This window comes from Aspergillus steynii (assembly GCF_002849105.1).
Source record: "Aspergillus steynii IBT 23096 chromosome Unknown P170scaffold_10, whole genome shotgun sequence".
NCBI classification, from domain to species: domain Eukaryota; kingdom Fungi; phylum Ascomycota; class Eurotiomycetes; order Eurotiales; family Aspergillaceae; genus Aspergillus; species Aspergillus steynii.
Window position 1 is genome coordinate 341967 of NW_020194407.1, and position 14661 is coordinate 356627.

The following is a 14661-nucleotide window of genomic DNA, read 5'->3' on the forward strand; positions in this document are numbered from 1 at the left end:
ACAGGCTCGATAAGTCGTCGTCGATTCGTTACCTGGCTTTCTCCTGTGGAAATTGCCCTCCTTCCTCCCGCGCGCGGTCCTGTTTCATTTCCCATCGCCGACCTGATCTCGACCTGGACTCGGTCCTTCCCCTGGTCTTCGTCTAATCAATAATCAATAATCAATCAATCGACATACACCTTTCCCGTCGGATGCGCGTTCTGATCTGAACCACCACCCCTCCCTCTCTCTCCCACCCCCTCCCACCTCGACTCGTCTTGGCTATAGCCTCCGCGGGCGCGCCCCGGGCGTCGTCACTTTCACTTCGCCGCCCTTCCGCATCTAGACGACCTCTCGGTCGCCATCTCCCTTCTTCCTCGTCGAAATGGAGTCTCCCGCCGCCTACCCCGAATCTCCGATGGAGCAGGATGACGTGCCGGTCCCTTGCAAGGGCTGTGGCGAGGTATGCCAGACCGATTGATTGCTTGGGGACGGGATGGATTCGGGGTATAGAACAGTATAGCTGACCAGTCGCTTCCTCCGATTCTTTCTAGATCCTGGAAGAGGGAAAAGCATTTGAACTTGGTAAGCGACCCGTGAGACTTTGTGCGTTGGAATTACACCGGTGGCTGACAACCCCTTGCTCTTCTTCTGTAGCCGGGAACCGATGGCATATCGAATGTTTTTGCTGCAGCACTTGCGGCACCCTGCTTGATTCGGACGCCCACCTTCTGCTTCTTGGAGATGGCTCGTTAATCTGCAGCAATTGTACCTACAGCTGCAGCTCCTGCAACAACAAGATCGAGGACTTGGCCATTCTGACCGGAGAACAAGCCTTTTGTTCCCAATGTTTTCGATGCCGCAACTGTAAAAAGAAGATTGAAAACCTGCGCTATGCGCGGACCTCCCAGGGTATCTTCTGCATGGACTGTCATGAGTCCCTAATGCAGCGCCGCCGAAAGCGCAACCGTGCCGTTCCCCCCTCCGCCAAAAAACAAGCCCCCAACGTGAAGCTGGACAAGTCCCTACCCTCGTTGCCTCCCGAGGAGGCCGAATCCCTGTCACGGTCCACCGAAGATCCTGCTGCCGATGCCTACGCAGGTGCAACTACCGAAGTGGCTTCTCGAGGGGCGGGGCCTGCGCTGGACGCTGGAAGAACTCTGCCTTCTTCTTCCCCGCATAACCATCAGGGTGAGGATTTAAACAGAACCCCCCCCCCCCCAAAATTCCATTACTCTGCTATGATCCCTCAATAGTGTGGCTGACTAGGTCGCTGTTTGTCAATAGAAAACTTAATCCTTCCCTCGAGCACGTACCGCAGCAACCGTCACTCCGTGGTTCCGCGAGAAGCTGAAGCAGACGGTGGAGGAGAGTTTCTCATACCGGTCGCCTTTGACCCTGCGGAAGAGCAACGATCCCAAGGGCAGTCATCCCAAGAGTCTGGCACCGACGCCAACAAGCATCTACACAAATCTCCCCGGGAAGGATACGAGCCCGCCAGCTCAGAGAGCTCGTCCCCTCACATCGCCTACCAGGAGAAGGGTCGTGAGCGTCCGGAGATCGACCATGCTCACTGGCACCAGGGCGAGGCCGCCATGGGTGCGAATGGCTCTACGCGGAGCTCCCGATCTGACCTGCCCTCGGGCGCCCACGAGACGAGCACCTTCTCCACTCCGAGCCCGGAAAGCACCAAATCGTCGACCACTCTCCAGAGGGATGGTTCGACTGCGGACTCGCAACGATCCACGGCCGTGGAAAGCGCCACTACGCTCCCAAGCCGGCCGTCGCATGAACTTCGCCGACTACACGAGAACGGAGGATCGTTGGACTCGGCACGATCATTCCTTTCCTCCACCAGCATCCAGAACCTTCCCAAGCGGGGAGACTCGCTGCATCAGTTCCCTCGAAAGGATTCCGGCGCTTCGCCACGTCCGCAGGCGACCAGCCCGGTCGAGCAGTGGCATGAACGCAGCAGGAGCACGCCCAAGGTTGCCGAATCCCCGCGCACTCCTCACGGCGAGGTCAACCAGGAACAATTCAAACCCCCGCGCCCGAACTCGATCAGCACCGTTCAACAACTGGATCGGGCGGGATCTCCGTCCTTGCTGCGCTCCGGAGGCGGCGATCTCGCTACGGACGATGATATGGCTCGGATCATGGGCTCGGACGATCCCCACGCGGCTCAGACCAACGAGTCCTTCCTGCGTCGCATGTCAAACTCGGTACGCCATGGCCGGAGCTTCAGCGACAAGGGTTCTCGTATGGCTCGGGATTCAAAGTCACCCAAGTCGCCGGTTAACGGAACCACGTTCCAGGAAGCTCAGAGCCCCTCCGCGGGCTCTCCAGAGAGCGGAGGCTCCGAAGAAGTTGCGTGGTTGCGCAGTGAGTTGCGCAAGGAGCGCCAGCGTGTCTTGGAACGCGAGCAGAAGATCGCCGAGATGGAAGCAATGTTGAACGCGACCGCCGATGTCAAGCAGGTCAACACGGAACTCAGTGAAAAGCGATCGACGATGGTGGTCCTGGATGCTCAGAAGGAAATCGTGATGCGGGAACTCTCGGTGCTGACGGACCACCTGGAGGCCGAGAGGCGCGGCGCCAGCGGCCCCTTGGATCTTGGGAAATTGACCAACCATGTGCTCCGGGAATTCGTCGAGTCTATCCAGAAACTGAAGGATTCTTTCACACCGCAGATCGAAGAGCTGGTTCAGAAACGGAACGACACCGCGGAGGAACTGGCCAATCTGAACCGCATGAAGGACAAGAGCTTCCAGGAGTTTGAGCAACTCTCGTCGAAGAACGCGCAGCTGGCCGAGCTGAACAACCAGCTGGTGCATCAGATTCAAGAATTGTACAAGGCGAACAACTCCTCGGACGGCAACCGCGGCGCGAACGGGCTCGGCATCTATTCCCACGGAAAGGAGAAGTCCTTATCGTCCATCGATGCGCTGAAGGCAGCCAACAGCGAATTGGCCCCGTCGGTATCGGCTGCCAATGTATCCGAAGAGGCCGAACCCGCTACCATCGTTCCCGGTCCTCAAGTCGTCAGCATCCGCAAGGGACAACCCCGTAAGTTCAACTGGAAGAAGGGAGGTCAGAACGTGGCCAAGGGAGTCACCAAGGGCATCAAGGGTGCCTTTATGTCGAGTGAAAATGCGGCCCCAACCGAACCCAGTCCCGGTTTGCCTCGCTCTCAGACCCAGGACCCCAGTCGCCAAGGATTCGGGTTCTTTGGAAATCAGCGCAACAAGCAGACGGGTACTAGAATCCCCCAAACGGATAGCGTTCCGGTTCTGGCAGAAAGTACTCCGAACGGTAAGTTCTGGCGCCTCTTGTCTTTTCTCTTGCAGCCTTGGATTCTGATCGTCTTTAGGACTTTTTGGTACCGACTTGGAACAGCGCATGGAGCATGAAAAGAGCATCATCCCCGCCATTATCACCCGGTGTATCCAGGAGGTTGAGTTGCGAGGTGAGTTCCTCCTCGAGTCATTCCCAACCAAGTAATCGTCTAACTCATCATCACTTTGAACAGGCATGGATATGGAAGGTATTTACCGTAAATCGGGGGCTAGTTCGGCGATCCAAACCATCCGTGACGGGTTTGAAAGGTCTCCTCAAGATTACGATATTTCAGATCCTGATCTCGACATTCATGCCGTCACGTCGGCGCTGAAGCAGTACTTCCGGAAACTGCCTACGCCTCTCATTACCTACGAAGTCTACGAAAAGGTGATCGACTCGGGTGACATCACCTCGCAGTCCGCACGGATCGAGAATCTGCAGAAGAGCCTTGGCGAGCTGCCTCGAGTTCATCAGGACGTGCTGGAGTTCCTGGTGTTCCACTTGAAGCGAGTGGTTGAGCGTGAGAAGGAGAATTTGATGACCAGCCAGAACATCGCCGTCGTGTTTGCTCCGACGATCATGAGGCCACAGAGTTTGGCCCGGGAGATGACGGACGTTCAGAAGAAGAACGAGGTCTTGAAATTCTTGGTAGATAACTGTCAAGAGATTTTCATGGGTATGCAGGGCTGAATCTCTTTTTGAGTCATATGAAAAAGCCTGGTTTTTACCTGGTCTGGAATCAGGGATTTCGAGGCGTTTCTTTTCTTCCCCCTTTTTTCTCCTCATCTTTCTATCTGCTTGTTTTCCTTCTCCATTCGCATTGAAATTTTGGAGAAAAGGGGGATATCTCGCTATTCAGATTTGTTCGGCGTTAGAAATACCCCCTCTAAACATGGCCTCTTCGACAGCTTGTACATACATATATCCTGTTGGGAATGGTTTCCCATGCATCCACTCATCATCATCATCATCGATATCACCGTCTTCCCAATCCCTGGGTCCCATTTTTCTCTCTATCTCTCTTCTCTCCATCCCCCTCCCTCTGATGATCTGCTCCTCACGCTCGATACCCTTTTTCTTCGTGTCCTTTGCAATACCATACGCTCTTGTAATCTCGTCATTCTTATATCCTTTGGTCTCGATTCCGCAGGCTCGAAGCTAGTTGTCCTTTGCTTTTCTGTTCTCTGCTCTCCGTGGTGCGGATGTTTGAACATATTCTCGTTGCGTTTCTTTCCTTTTCTTTTTCCTTGTTTCCCGCATTTTATAGTTTCTGTGGTTTCTCGTCAGTGCGGTTTCGTTTTCTGTGTGTTCTATCTATCTAATCCACGAGCTTGAAGGGGTTTACCAGGGGGAACTACAGTACCATTCATTAGCTTGGTTTATGGGGAAGGGAGGAATGGGGACTGGGCGCAGATGCAAGCGAATACTATAATAATTCTCTGAAACTCCTGGTCCGCAGTAGTTACCGATAGACGTGGTATTGTGGGCAGTACAGCTAAGACGAGAGTAGGTGAAGATTGAAGGCTGAAAAGGAAAAGGATATATTGTGGAATAGATAAGGTCCATAATAACTACATAGCATTACACATGTACAAACCACCTAGAAGGTTTCGTCCTCTAATCGCTCCACTCGTCGGATGACGCTGGGACTCTGTTCTTCGGGCACGTCGTCGGTGGTGTCGTTTGCACCGGCAGTGAAGAGGAGGTCCTCGACGATGCGCTTGGATGCTTCTTTGGCTGGAACGGATATTCGGGTTAGCAGGGCGTTCAAGACGGTACCATGAGGTAGTGACTTGTAAAGAAAGGAGGGAAAGGACTAACCAGGCGTTCTCATCAGTCGACTCTGCGGGATATGGAACTGCATCGTCTTGGGAGGACTAGGTCCAAGATCCATATCGTCATCGTCACCAAAATCGTCATCGCTGTCAAAGCCAGATTGATATCTTCCTCCACCTTTGGCAGGCGTCAAAACGCTCAATCCGGGTTGCGGAGTAATACGCATGTGATTACTGCTTGGGCGCCTCTTCCGGCCCGTACCGGGTGTCCTGGCCTTGAGCGGCGAGGAGAAGATCTCGGCGTGGAGTTGAGGAGCTTCCGGCTCGGGACTCGAGAGCGGGGAATCATCGAAGCCGTACTTGGACTTGGATGTCGACGGTTTCGGAGTGACGGTGAATTTGGGGCGACTGCCTCCACCGCCATAGCCCTTTCCAAGGGGTGTAGCTTGAACGCGGTACGTTCGATCCTGAAGACGGTGCATCACCGGGTCGTGGTCTTTTTGGTGGCTCATCGGATCGTCGTCCGCGTAGGCTCCGCGCTCGATAAAGGGGGAGGAAGACATGGGGTCGTCGAACGTGTGGTTTGAGTTGTAGGTATGATCCTGCGGTCGGGATGGCGTCTTGCCCGGCGTCGATGGGAGCATGGAATCTTCGCCCTCGAAATGCGGCTCGGGCTCATGGTAAGGGGAGGGGTGGGCGATGGACGAAGTCACGGTGGTGTCATTTTCGGGTTGGGCGTGTCTGTCAAGCTGGGCGCGGGGCGTGCTGTGAGATGATAGGTTGAGATCGGTAAGTTCGAGATCGTCGGCTCGGTGGCGCTCGGAGGACGGGGTTTCGTAGGACACGCTTTCATCGAGTTCGCTCTTCGTCACGTCCTCCTCTGTCATTGTTTGTTCTTGCATCGTGGACTCATCGGGCTTCTCCTCGTAGCCGGAGAGCGAGACATTGGCGCTTGCTTCGAAGAATTGTTTCCAGAACTGCGATGATCGGGTTAGGGAGGTTGATTAAGTGGCGGCGGGGTTGGAGGAGAGCGGGTTTTAAACGCACCTTTGCGCCTTGCCAGACATCTTTCGAGTGGTCTGCATATTGTTCCACCAGAGGGAGGATACTACTGGTGACGATGCGGTGGGCTTGGCTGAAATTGTGATCAATCTCTACAGAGACGGTGGTGGTTAGCTCCTGGGGCAGATGTCCGATTGTTTACCATACAACCATACATACCCTGCAACGTGAGCGTAATGGATTGTTCGAGTTTTTCCAATTCCTCGGTGAGCGTCAGGGGACGCTGCGCGATCGAAGAGGGGCGAGACATGGTCACGCCGGGGGAGAGGGGAGATGCAGAGGGGGCGATGTCGAGATGGAAGAGGAGGAAGAGAAGAGACGCGGAGGGGAAAACAACGGAATGCCCAAAGCGGATGCGATGTAGGGCTGGTGGATAAGGGCCCGCCGGTCACGTGGAGGCGCAGCGGGGAACGGCGTGACCTGCCTGACTTCCATGACATGACGCTGACACTCTCCTCGCCTGCTGCCTACACCAGAGCCGAGGACGCTATGTCGCCCGTTGCGAAAGGTGAGTGCCAGCGGCTATGGTCGATATCTCCTTTCGATCAATCTCCTTGCTGTTTCTACCGCCTAGACTCCTCTACTACCTAACTACTGGCACGTCTTCCGCCCCAGCCGGGCGGTGTGCTTATCAGTAGTGGTAGTTGGAGTAAGGGTGGAGCGCTTCGCCGTTGCTGTGGACTAACATCGACCAAGGAGTTATTATTACCGTGTCGGCCCTCGTGGCGGCGGGCATAGCTGTTTACGAGTCGCCTCAGTTTCGACAATGGGTCGATAATTCGCGACGGAAGATCGCGGTGGCGCTGCACCACCTCGGCGATGAAATCCAACCGCGAAACGCTACGTCATCCCCCAGTCAAGACATCTCCATGACCGAAGAACTGGGTCCCGAAGCCGAAGAACGACGGCGACTGGCTCGGGAGGACATTCAGAACCGACGCTCCATGCTTGAAGAGCATCGTAAAAGACGGCGGAGTGCCGGTCCAGGGTCGTTCGATGCCCTGGTTGACGACGAGGGTCGGCTGTTGAGAGCGGAGGCTTCGGATGCGAACAACGGATCGTTGGCAAACTCAACCGCCGTGGAACTGGCGACGTCGCAGGTTGTTCAGCGCGGTGGCAAGCAACAGACCGATTTGTCGACGCCTTTGCTTGCCGAAGGGGAGCCCGCGAGCTCGAACGCGAACGCTTCCACCGAGAATGATCAATTGCACGTTGCTATCCCGCCGCCGAATCCCCAATCCGCTACACTGATAAACTACACACCTACTTCAGAGGCCTCGGAGATGACTTTCTCGACGTCGACCATGGACAATTCAGAGCATGCGGGGCAATCTCGTTCACGGTCCTCCTCGTCCAGTCGCACCGAGGATCAGCCTGAAGTCCTCTTCGCTCATCCCGGTCTGACGGCTAATGACACCAATCAAGACATGAGGTCCCCTTTCTCCGATCTCTCCGAGCTCGACCCCGCCAGCTTCGAACATCGCGAGCGCCCCTCCACGCCATCCTCGTCCAGCGGCTTCAGTCATATTCACGCGTCTGCCGATGACACGTCGGATGGCACTTTGAGTGACTTGGGACAATCGACCGGAGCGGTGACTCCAGCCAGTTGGTCGGAGGTTGGCAGTGTCATCAGCCACGACGATTTCAACACTAACCACCACGGGCTGTAATCGCGCGGGGAGAGAGCTGTATAGACTAATCAAGTGTTCGGGCGGGCGCCACGGGAATTCTGCTTAGGGTCTGAGGCGTTTTCTTTGTTTCCTTTCTGCATTGCCTTCTTGCTTGGGACCTTCGGGATATCAGGGGTTTGTTTCTTTTGTGTAGGTATCTGTAGAGATTATTGCTAACACTGGACTTGGTTAACTCCGGGGAATTCTCTTGTTTGGGGGGGTTTTAACAGGAGTTGGTTCTCGTAGCATCCATGAAGCAGCACAACCTATGAAGGCCTGACGCACATTATTAATCCCCCATGCAGGGGTTATGCATAAGTTGCGCATGGAAGCAGCAACAGCCTCAATTTTCTGGCCTCGGTCCAGGTCCCACTGCGATTAAATATTATTAGTTGGAGTGACCAAACATGAAAATAAGCCAAACTTCCCATGGAACCGACGGATTATTAACCTGCAGCGCCGGCGGGGACACCAAGTCACAGGTACATGCGCTGGCACGGAGAAGGGCGGCGGTGCCAAGTACAGGGTACCTCCGAGCAGATGAGCCTCGGCTGTCGGCTCTGCCTGACATCACTTGACTTGACCGTCTCTGCTGCTCCACGCCGTATTTCATTCGGCCTCTCCTTTCTCCATCTCCTTTGAACTTCTATCATCCTTGGATTTCCTCCTAGAATTGATTCGGGTCGGTAGTTGTCTTGCATTTCGTGTATTGAACCCAACCCAGTGCCCCCCTGTTAACCGTTACCTGTCAAATATATTTAGTTGCTTCGACTCCACTTCATTCTTCCGCCATGGCCACAGATCGTTTGAGCTCTATTCTGAGCCACCTCAAGCCGTCAGGGGGCAACGGACTCTCGACTATGTAAGTGCACCGAGGATACTTATGGCCGTTTCAATTCTGACTTTGTAACCCCCGCAGCACCCAGAAGAACCCCGACGATGTTGTCATTACTCTTGCCCTGCGCACTCCCCTTGCCAAGGCCGTCAAGGGTGGCTTCAAGGACACGGAACTCGATTTCCTCGTCTACTCGCTGTTGAAGGAGGTGCTGTCCAAATCGAAGGTGGACCCTGCATTGATTGAGGATGTCTGCCTGGGTAACGTACGTCGTCCTGCACCTGCCTGCATCTTTCCGCGGGAAGGAAGCGTAACCGTCTTCCCCGCTCTCTCTCTCTCTCATACAACACCACATCCAGCATTTCCAGAACAACATCACCAATATACGACCGCTGACCGGATCAACAGGTCAATGACGGCAAAGCCGCATACCTCGTCCGCGCCGCCTCCCTGGCCGCCGGGATCCCGCACACCGCCGGCGGCTCGTCGGTCAACCGGTTCTGCTCGTCGGGTCTGAAAGCCGTGCAGGACATCGCCAACCAGATCTCCCTGGGTGCCATCGATGTCGGCGTGGCGGTCGGTGCGGAGCTGATGTCCGCGCCGGGCGAGCGCATCACCAAGCCGTTCAACGAGGAGGTGCTTCGCAACCAGGAGGCCGCCGACTGCATGCAGCCGATGGGCCAGACGTCTGAGAACGTCGGCGCCGACTTCAACATCCCGCGAGCCGTGCAGGACAAGTATGCGGCCGAGTCGTATCGGCGGGCCGAGGAGGCCCAGAAGGCCGGCTGGTTCGATGACGAGATCGTGCCCATCACCACCAAGGTGAAGGATCCCAAGACCGGCGAGGTCAAGGAGATCGTGGTGTCCAAGGACGAGGGCATCCGGTATGGCACGACGGCCGAATCGCTGGGCAAGATCCGTCCTGCGTTCCCCCAGTTCGGAGATAAGAGTACCGGTGGAAACTCGAGTCAGGTTACCGATGGTGGTATGTGATGCTTTTTATTTCTGACGCCCGATTACTTTCCAAGTCTTTGCTCGAGTGCTAATGTCTCCTGTCTCGAACAGCCGCCGCCGTCCTCCTCATGCGCCGCTCGAAGGCCATCGAACTGAACCAGCCCATCCTGGCCAAGTTCTGCGGCGCCACGGTCGCCGGTGTCCCGCCCCGTATCATGGGCATCGGGCCCACCGCCGCCATCCCCAAGCTGCTGACCAAGTTCAACCTCACCAAGGAGGACATCGACATCTTCGAGATCAACGAGGCGTTTGCCTCCATGGCCGTCTACTGCCTGGACAACCTGGGTCTGGAGCACGCCAAGGTGAACCCGCGCGGCGGCGCCATCGCCCTGGGTCACCCGCTGGGAGCGACGGGGGCGCGCCAGATCTGTACGGTTCTGAGCGAGGCGCGACGCACCAAGAAGAAGATCCTGGTGACGAGTATGTGTATCGGCACGGGACAGGGTATGGCTGGGTTGTTTGTCAATGAGCAGGTTTAGGTTCGTTCTGTACGATGGAAGTGATGACTTATAGTATGGTTTTCAAAAAGTGGACAAATGATTGGATTCAATGCTTCGGTTATTAGCTCCGTTTATTAACGTAAATGTGTCTATGTATGTTGTAGTCATGCCTCGTAAATAGTGGTCCCTAGATGGTATCAGATCAGGCATCCTTCTCTCTCTCCTTTCTCATCCTCTCCTCCGCCGCTCTGGCCATCATCTCCCTGCGACTACGACTTCCTCCGACATCATCACCACCACTTGCTCCTTCTCCAGCAGTCCTCCCGCCACCAGCACTACTACCACCACTTCCACCCAACACGAACTCGCCTCCAGTCCACCCACACTCATCGAACACCTCCCCCTCATCCTCCATGGCCTGCCAATCCCCAGGATTATAAAAGTCATTCTCCGTCAACCGCTGACCACCATGCTTCCAATCAGCCCGGTCGACCTCGCGCTCGATCTGCGCCGTCAAGTCCCAGAAGTCCCGATCGTGGTCGCTGAAGACGCAGTGCGCCAGCTCGTGGCACAGCGTCTTCCGAATCGTCCGGTAGTCGCGGTAGCCGTCGTAGGCATCCGTGCGCAGCCGCAGCTCGATCACCTGGCCCTTGTTGCGGTTCAGGCCCAGCGTGCGCGAGTCCTGCGTCGTGTGCTCGATGGGATCCATTTCCGTCAGCAGCGGCACGGAGAACCGGTGCTTGGCCATGGCGGTGCGGATGCCTGGGTCATCGCGCAGACGGGCGAGGAACTGCTGCGAGCGAGATGGGTTTGGGAGGTACGAGAGAGGGAGGAGTCGGTGGAAGGTGTATGAGTTGTCGCCGCCCCCGCCGGAGAGGGTGTGGATGCCGCCGCGGGACCGGGAGGCGCTGGCACTGGCGGCTTTCCGTTGCTGTTGGCGGGAGGCGGAGAGCGCCGCGGCGCGGGCCTCGTCGCGTTGCCGTGTCGCCTCGCCCTGGGCGTTCAGCTGGGCGATGTCTTTGGCTGGGGTGCCGAGGAGGGTGATTTTGAGGCGCGGCGAGTCGAGCGGGATCAGCGCGTCGAGACGGGTGGCGGCAAAAGGGGGTTTCTGAAGCCCCGGTTTCGGGGAGATGAGAAGTTTTTGGTTCTCGACGGGGATTTGCAATGTGGAGGAGAGGAGGGAGGCGAGGTCTTGGAGGGTTGCGGTGGATGGGAGGGAAATAGGATGCGATTTGCCGCTATGGTGGATTGTGAGGGATAAGGAGGGCTTTTCTTCGTCCATTTTCTGGTATTTCTGCTGCTGCTACTGCTGCTGCTGTTGAGTTATATTCTGTGGGCAAAAGGGTCGAGAGATGAAGAACGAGCTGAGGATAGAGGGTATGTACAGCGCCAGGTGCAGAGGCGAGATGACGAATGGATAAATCGATGGATGTAAATCAGAAGGCGGCCTTCGATCGACTTCCACGGCGATTGGGTTTGTCAGCCGGAGATAACGATAAGCCCATGTCACGTGGAAGTGCTGGCCTGGGTGCCTGGGGCAGCGATCGAGTGGCGCCCCTGGAAAGATCGTCGCGGCCACGGGGGATCAGCGCAGCTTAAATCGGGATGATCTCACAACTCCTCGACCGACTGCCCCTCAGTGGCGGAGACAATGCAGTGCAATAGGCAGGCCTTGTCTACCCAGTCCCCACAATCGGTAGGGCAGACCAATGCTGCCTGGAGAAGGTCACACCGAGATCTAAAATTCGGCGCGTTACACAGGAGTACGGCAGAGGCAGTCTGTATTCAACCCTATCCTAACTCGGAAGGTGTTCAGTCGATTGTTGCAAATCAAACGCTCTTAAAATATATACGGATGGTTGCATATGTAGTCCAAAATAATTCCAGGCAGAAAATCGCACAAAAAGGCCCCCAAAAAAGCATTACCCGCTGACGCCATCCAACGAGGGTCCCAGTACCCTCAAGTGCAAAACTCCAAGCTGTAACACAATGTATGGTACGAATGTAGATGATTGCTCCCCAGAAATGGATATAGTAGAATCTCGAGATGGTTAGGATGATTAAAAAGATGGGCATGTTTTTGTTCAGCCAAAAATCATCGAGAAGAATGAGATGGCTCGCTTTTCATACTGGCGGTCGTCTTTGCTGTCCTTGTCACCGGAGGTCGAGGGTTTATCAAGAACCCACTCCTCGAGATTCGGACGCCAGGTGTGACTAGCAGAAACAGGTCAGTTGCAGGGGTGGCCACCGTCATTCAAGGCAACTTACTTGTGGAAATGGGTCGACGTCAAGGCCTTGTCATTGTATTCATCAATCAACACCGCCTTGTATTGGAACGGCACTTTGGCCGACACCCCTTCAAAGGTCGTCCTCCGGAGGGGGTATATATCGTCCGTTTGATACTTGTGGTTGTTCTTGCACTGCCACATGTCGGGTTTGTTGGAATCCAAATGACTCAGACCGGTGATATCGATATACAGCCCCGTTCGCATATCAATCCAGCGCGCGTCGATGATGTTCAATCCTTGGCCGCGTTCGCGCTGTCGAGCCCACGGATTAATGTCGAGAAGGTAGCTGAGCTCGGGGTCGCGGCGTCTAGGCTTATATCGAACAATGGTCTGGTTGTACCGATCGGCGAGGCGGAGCAAGGTGGTATCGGTCACCTGAGTGTCGATATCCCAGTCCCAGGGCATGACCTAGAAAGAGAAGGAGAGGTGAGCGAACGAACCCCCGGTGACACAAGCACGACGTCGGGGGGTCTGATATCCCTTACCTTGCCGTTCCACCACCACCCCAAAAGGGTGCCGTGTGCGATCCAGGTCTCGAGCCCGTTGTCGTCGAAAAAGTTCAGATAGGCACGGATCATGTGCGTCAAGGTCTGTGACCGCTCCTCGTCGGGCACGGGCTCGGTGAAAAATCGGGTATCATAGTGGCCGAGGATATCGTCGCGGCCGGGCTCGTGGAAATATTTAAATTCGGCGGACTTGTTCAGTCCGTACTTCTCCCACAGGACATCTCGGTCTCTCGGGTTGAGAGTGCTATCGGTGCTACGCTCTGCGATCCCCTCGAACGGATCGGGGTAGGCCACGGCCAGCGCAACCCAGAGCGCACAGACGCAGATCAGAACCCCCCGCGGAATCATCTCGGACGCTGGATGGGGGTCTTGGGCGATTCAAATGGAGGTGGCGAAGAGTTTGCGGCAGGCAGAATCATGCCTCGGCTCGCATTCTGGGGTCGACGGAAGAGGGGGTGGAAATAGGCTCCAGGAGGGGTCGAGGGCGGGATGACGATATATAGAAGAGGGTTTGGAAGATAAAGGGAGGAAAGAGAAAAAGGGAAAAATAGCGTCGGACGATAAGGAGGGTGGGAAACAGGATGGAGAATGCGCCAAGGTCTAATGCAGAGTTGGATTTATAGCTGCATAGCCTCTATGGTATCGATCGATGAATTGCGAAGGATGCTCCAGATAGTGGTGAAAAAATAAAACAGGAGGAAGGGTAAGGAAACAGATGCAGGTGAGAAGAAGATTACAAAAGAAACGAAAGAAAGATTGATTGAACGATCAAGATCTAAAGACCCGGAGGAAGAGGGTAGAGAACGAGAGAACGAGAGAGGGGGAGAGCGAGGAAGAGAAGGAAAGAGGAAAGGATTGGCACAAGACCAGCTCCCCAAGAAGGAAAAACGAAGACAGCGTCAGGCCCTACAGCGATCCGGGCAATCCGCGGCTCTACTCGACCAGCCCAACTGCCTTGGCATCGGCGTTCGAGAGGGGATTTATGATTATCAACCAAGAGGACAGACTGGGAAAAACAGAAGGCAGAAAAAAAAAAAATAAGTTCGGCGGGGCGGAAAAGATCAGGACTCCACTAGTTGTGCTCAGTGGTATTTTAGTAAAAACAGCTACTATTTCGGTCTTGGATGAAGATGCACGGAACACAGAAAAAAAAAAAGGAACGAGGCATTGCGCTCGTAATCGTATCGACCAGAACCATGGATCCAACGACATCAATCAAGCATCGCATCGGAATGGCCTTGCGTGCCAACATGCCTCGACAGGCTCCACCGATCGATCTCATGGTTCTTTGCTTCCTGATGCCAGGACATATCCCATCCCAATGATCACATCACATTTGCCGTCACCGCTAGTGTTGGCCCCGTTCGATCTCCTGGGCTGTCTGGCCTCGGGCGCATGTTTTCTTTTTCTTTTTCTTTCTTTTTTTTCGGTGTCTCCGTCAGCGACCATCCAGGAGGAAAGGGATACCTGAATCATGTCCTCTATAGTGAAAACAATCGAATCAATATGAAATATCGAATCATTGGGATTTGCACGAACTCCCCTTTTCCGTGCTGTCAAGTTGCCAAGGGGCGCTCGGGTCCACTTGGAACCGTTGGAATCGACAGTTCGAATGCGACCCTCGACAGGGGGCGGTTTCGGACGCTGCGAGTTTCGGTGTTGCCTACCAGCCGAGACATGCTGGAGGATTATTGCTTACGGAGTACGGAGACACACTAGCAGGGATCATGGATTATTTCGACGGCTTCCTCAA

The 14661-nt window shown here is 55.2% G+C and overlaps 6 protein-coding genes across 6 annotated transcripts; 3 read left to right on the forward strand and 3 right to left on the reverse strand.

Moving 5' to 3' along the window:
• Positions 1-364: 364 nt before the first annotated feature.
• Positions 365-4008, forward strand: P170DRAFT_480555 (putative Rho GTPase activator Rga; the record flags this gene model as incomplete). The annotated part of the gene is made up of 6 exons (XM_024853790.1): positions 365-442; positions 534-564; positions 637-1170; positions 1267-3291; positions 3350-3445; positions 3509-4008. 6 exons carry the CDS (start codon positions 365-367, stop codon positions 4006-4008), a joined length of 3264 nt encoding a protein of 1087 aa, XP_024698894.1.
• Positions 4009-4842: 834 nt separating this feature from the next.
• On the reverse strand, positions 4843-6571 carry P170DRAFT_441051 (DASH complex subunit ASK1). The gene is made up of 4 exons (XM_024850223.1): positions 6315-6571; positions 6141-6247; positions 5140-6070; positions 4843-5055 (listed from the first exon to the last, which is right to left on the reverse strand). The coding sequence occupies exons 1-4, from the start codon at positions 6403-6405 to the stop codon at positions 4919-4921; spliced, it is 1266 nt and encodes a 421-aa protein (XP_024698895.1). The 5' UTR covers positions 6406-6571; the 3' UTR covers positions 4843-4918.
• Positions 6572-6593: 22 nt separating this feature from the next.
• P170DRAFT_468406 (uncharacterized protein) lies at positions 6594-8085 on the forward strand (the record flags this gene model as incomplete). Its single annotated transcript, XM_024852555.1, has 2 exons — positions 6594-6663; positions 6852-8085. The coding sequence occupies 2 exons, from the start codon at positions 6594-6596 to the stop codon at positions 7823-7825; spliced, it is 1044 nt and encodes a 347-aa protein (XP_024698896.1). The 3' UTR covers positions 7826-8085.
• A 531-nt stretch (positions 8086-8616) lies between these two features.
• Positions 8617-10153, forward strand: kat1 (putative 3-ketoacyl-CoA ketothiolase (Kat1); the record flags this gene model as incomplete). The annotated part of the gene is made up of 4 exons (XM_024853791.1): positions 8617-8687; positions 8745-8925; positions 9069-9645; positions 9726-10153. The coding sequence occupies 4 exons, from the start codon at positions 8617-8619 to the stop codon at positions 10151-10153; spliced, it is 1257 nt and encodes a 418-aa protein (XP_024698897.1).
• A 163-nt stretch (positions 10154-10316) lies between these two features.
• P170DRAFT_417783 (putative zinc metalloproteinase) lies at positions 10317-11396 on the reverse strand (the record flags this gene model as incomplete). The annotated part of the gene is made up of 2 exons (XM_024847179.1): positions 10317-10393; positions 10445-11396. 2 exons carry the CDS (start codon positions 11394-11396, stop codon positions 10317-10319), a joined length of 1029 nt encoding a protein of 342 aa, XP_024698898.1.
• Positions 11397-12198: 802 nt separating this feature from the next.
• On the reverse strand, positions 12199-13256 carry P170DRAFT_369031 (putative mannosylphosphate transferase (Mnn4); the record flags this gene model as incomplete). Its single annotated transcript, XM_024844891.1, has 3 exons — positions 12199-12328; positions 12383-12810; positions 12888-13256. 3 exons carry the CDS (start codon positions 13254-13256, stop codon positions 12199-12201), a joined length of 927 nt encoding a protein of 308 aa, XP_024698899.1.
• Positions 13257-14661: the final 1405 nt, after the last annotated feature.

Excerpts from the sequence above, each read along its gene's own strand:
- P170DRAFT_441051 (XM_024850223.1), bottom strand. The coding sequence starts at position 6,405 with ATGTCTCGCCCCTCTTCGATCGCGCAGCGTCCCCTGACGCTCACCGAG. Across the intron at positions 6,071-6,140 it reads ATGTCTGGCAAGGCGCAAAG|TTCTGGAAACAATTCTTCGA; the intron begins GTGCGTTTAAAA and ends CGATCATCGCAG. Across the intron at positions 5,056-5,139 it reads TCGACTGATGAGAACGCCTG|CCAAAGAAGCATCCAAGCGC; the intron begins GTTAGTCCTTTC and ends TATCCGTTCCAG.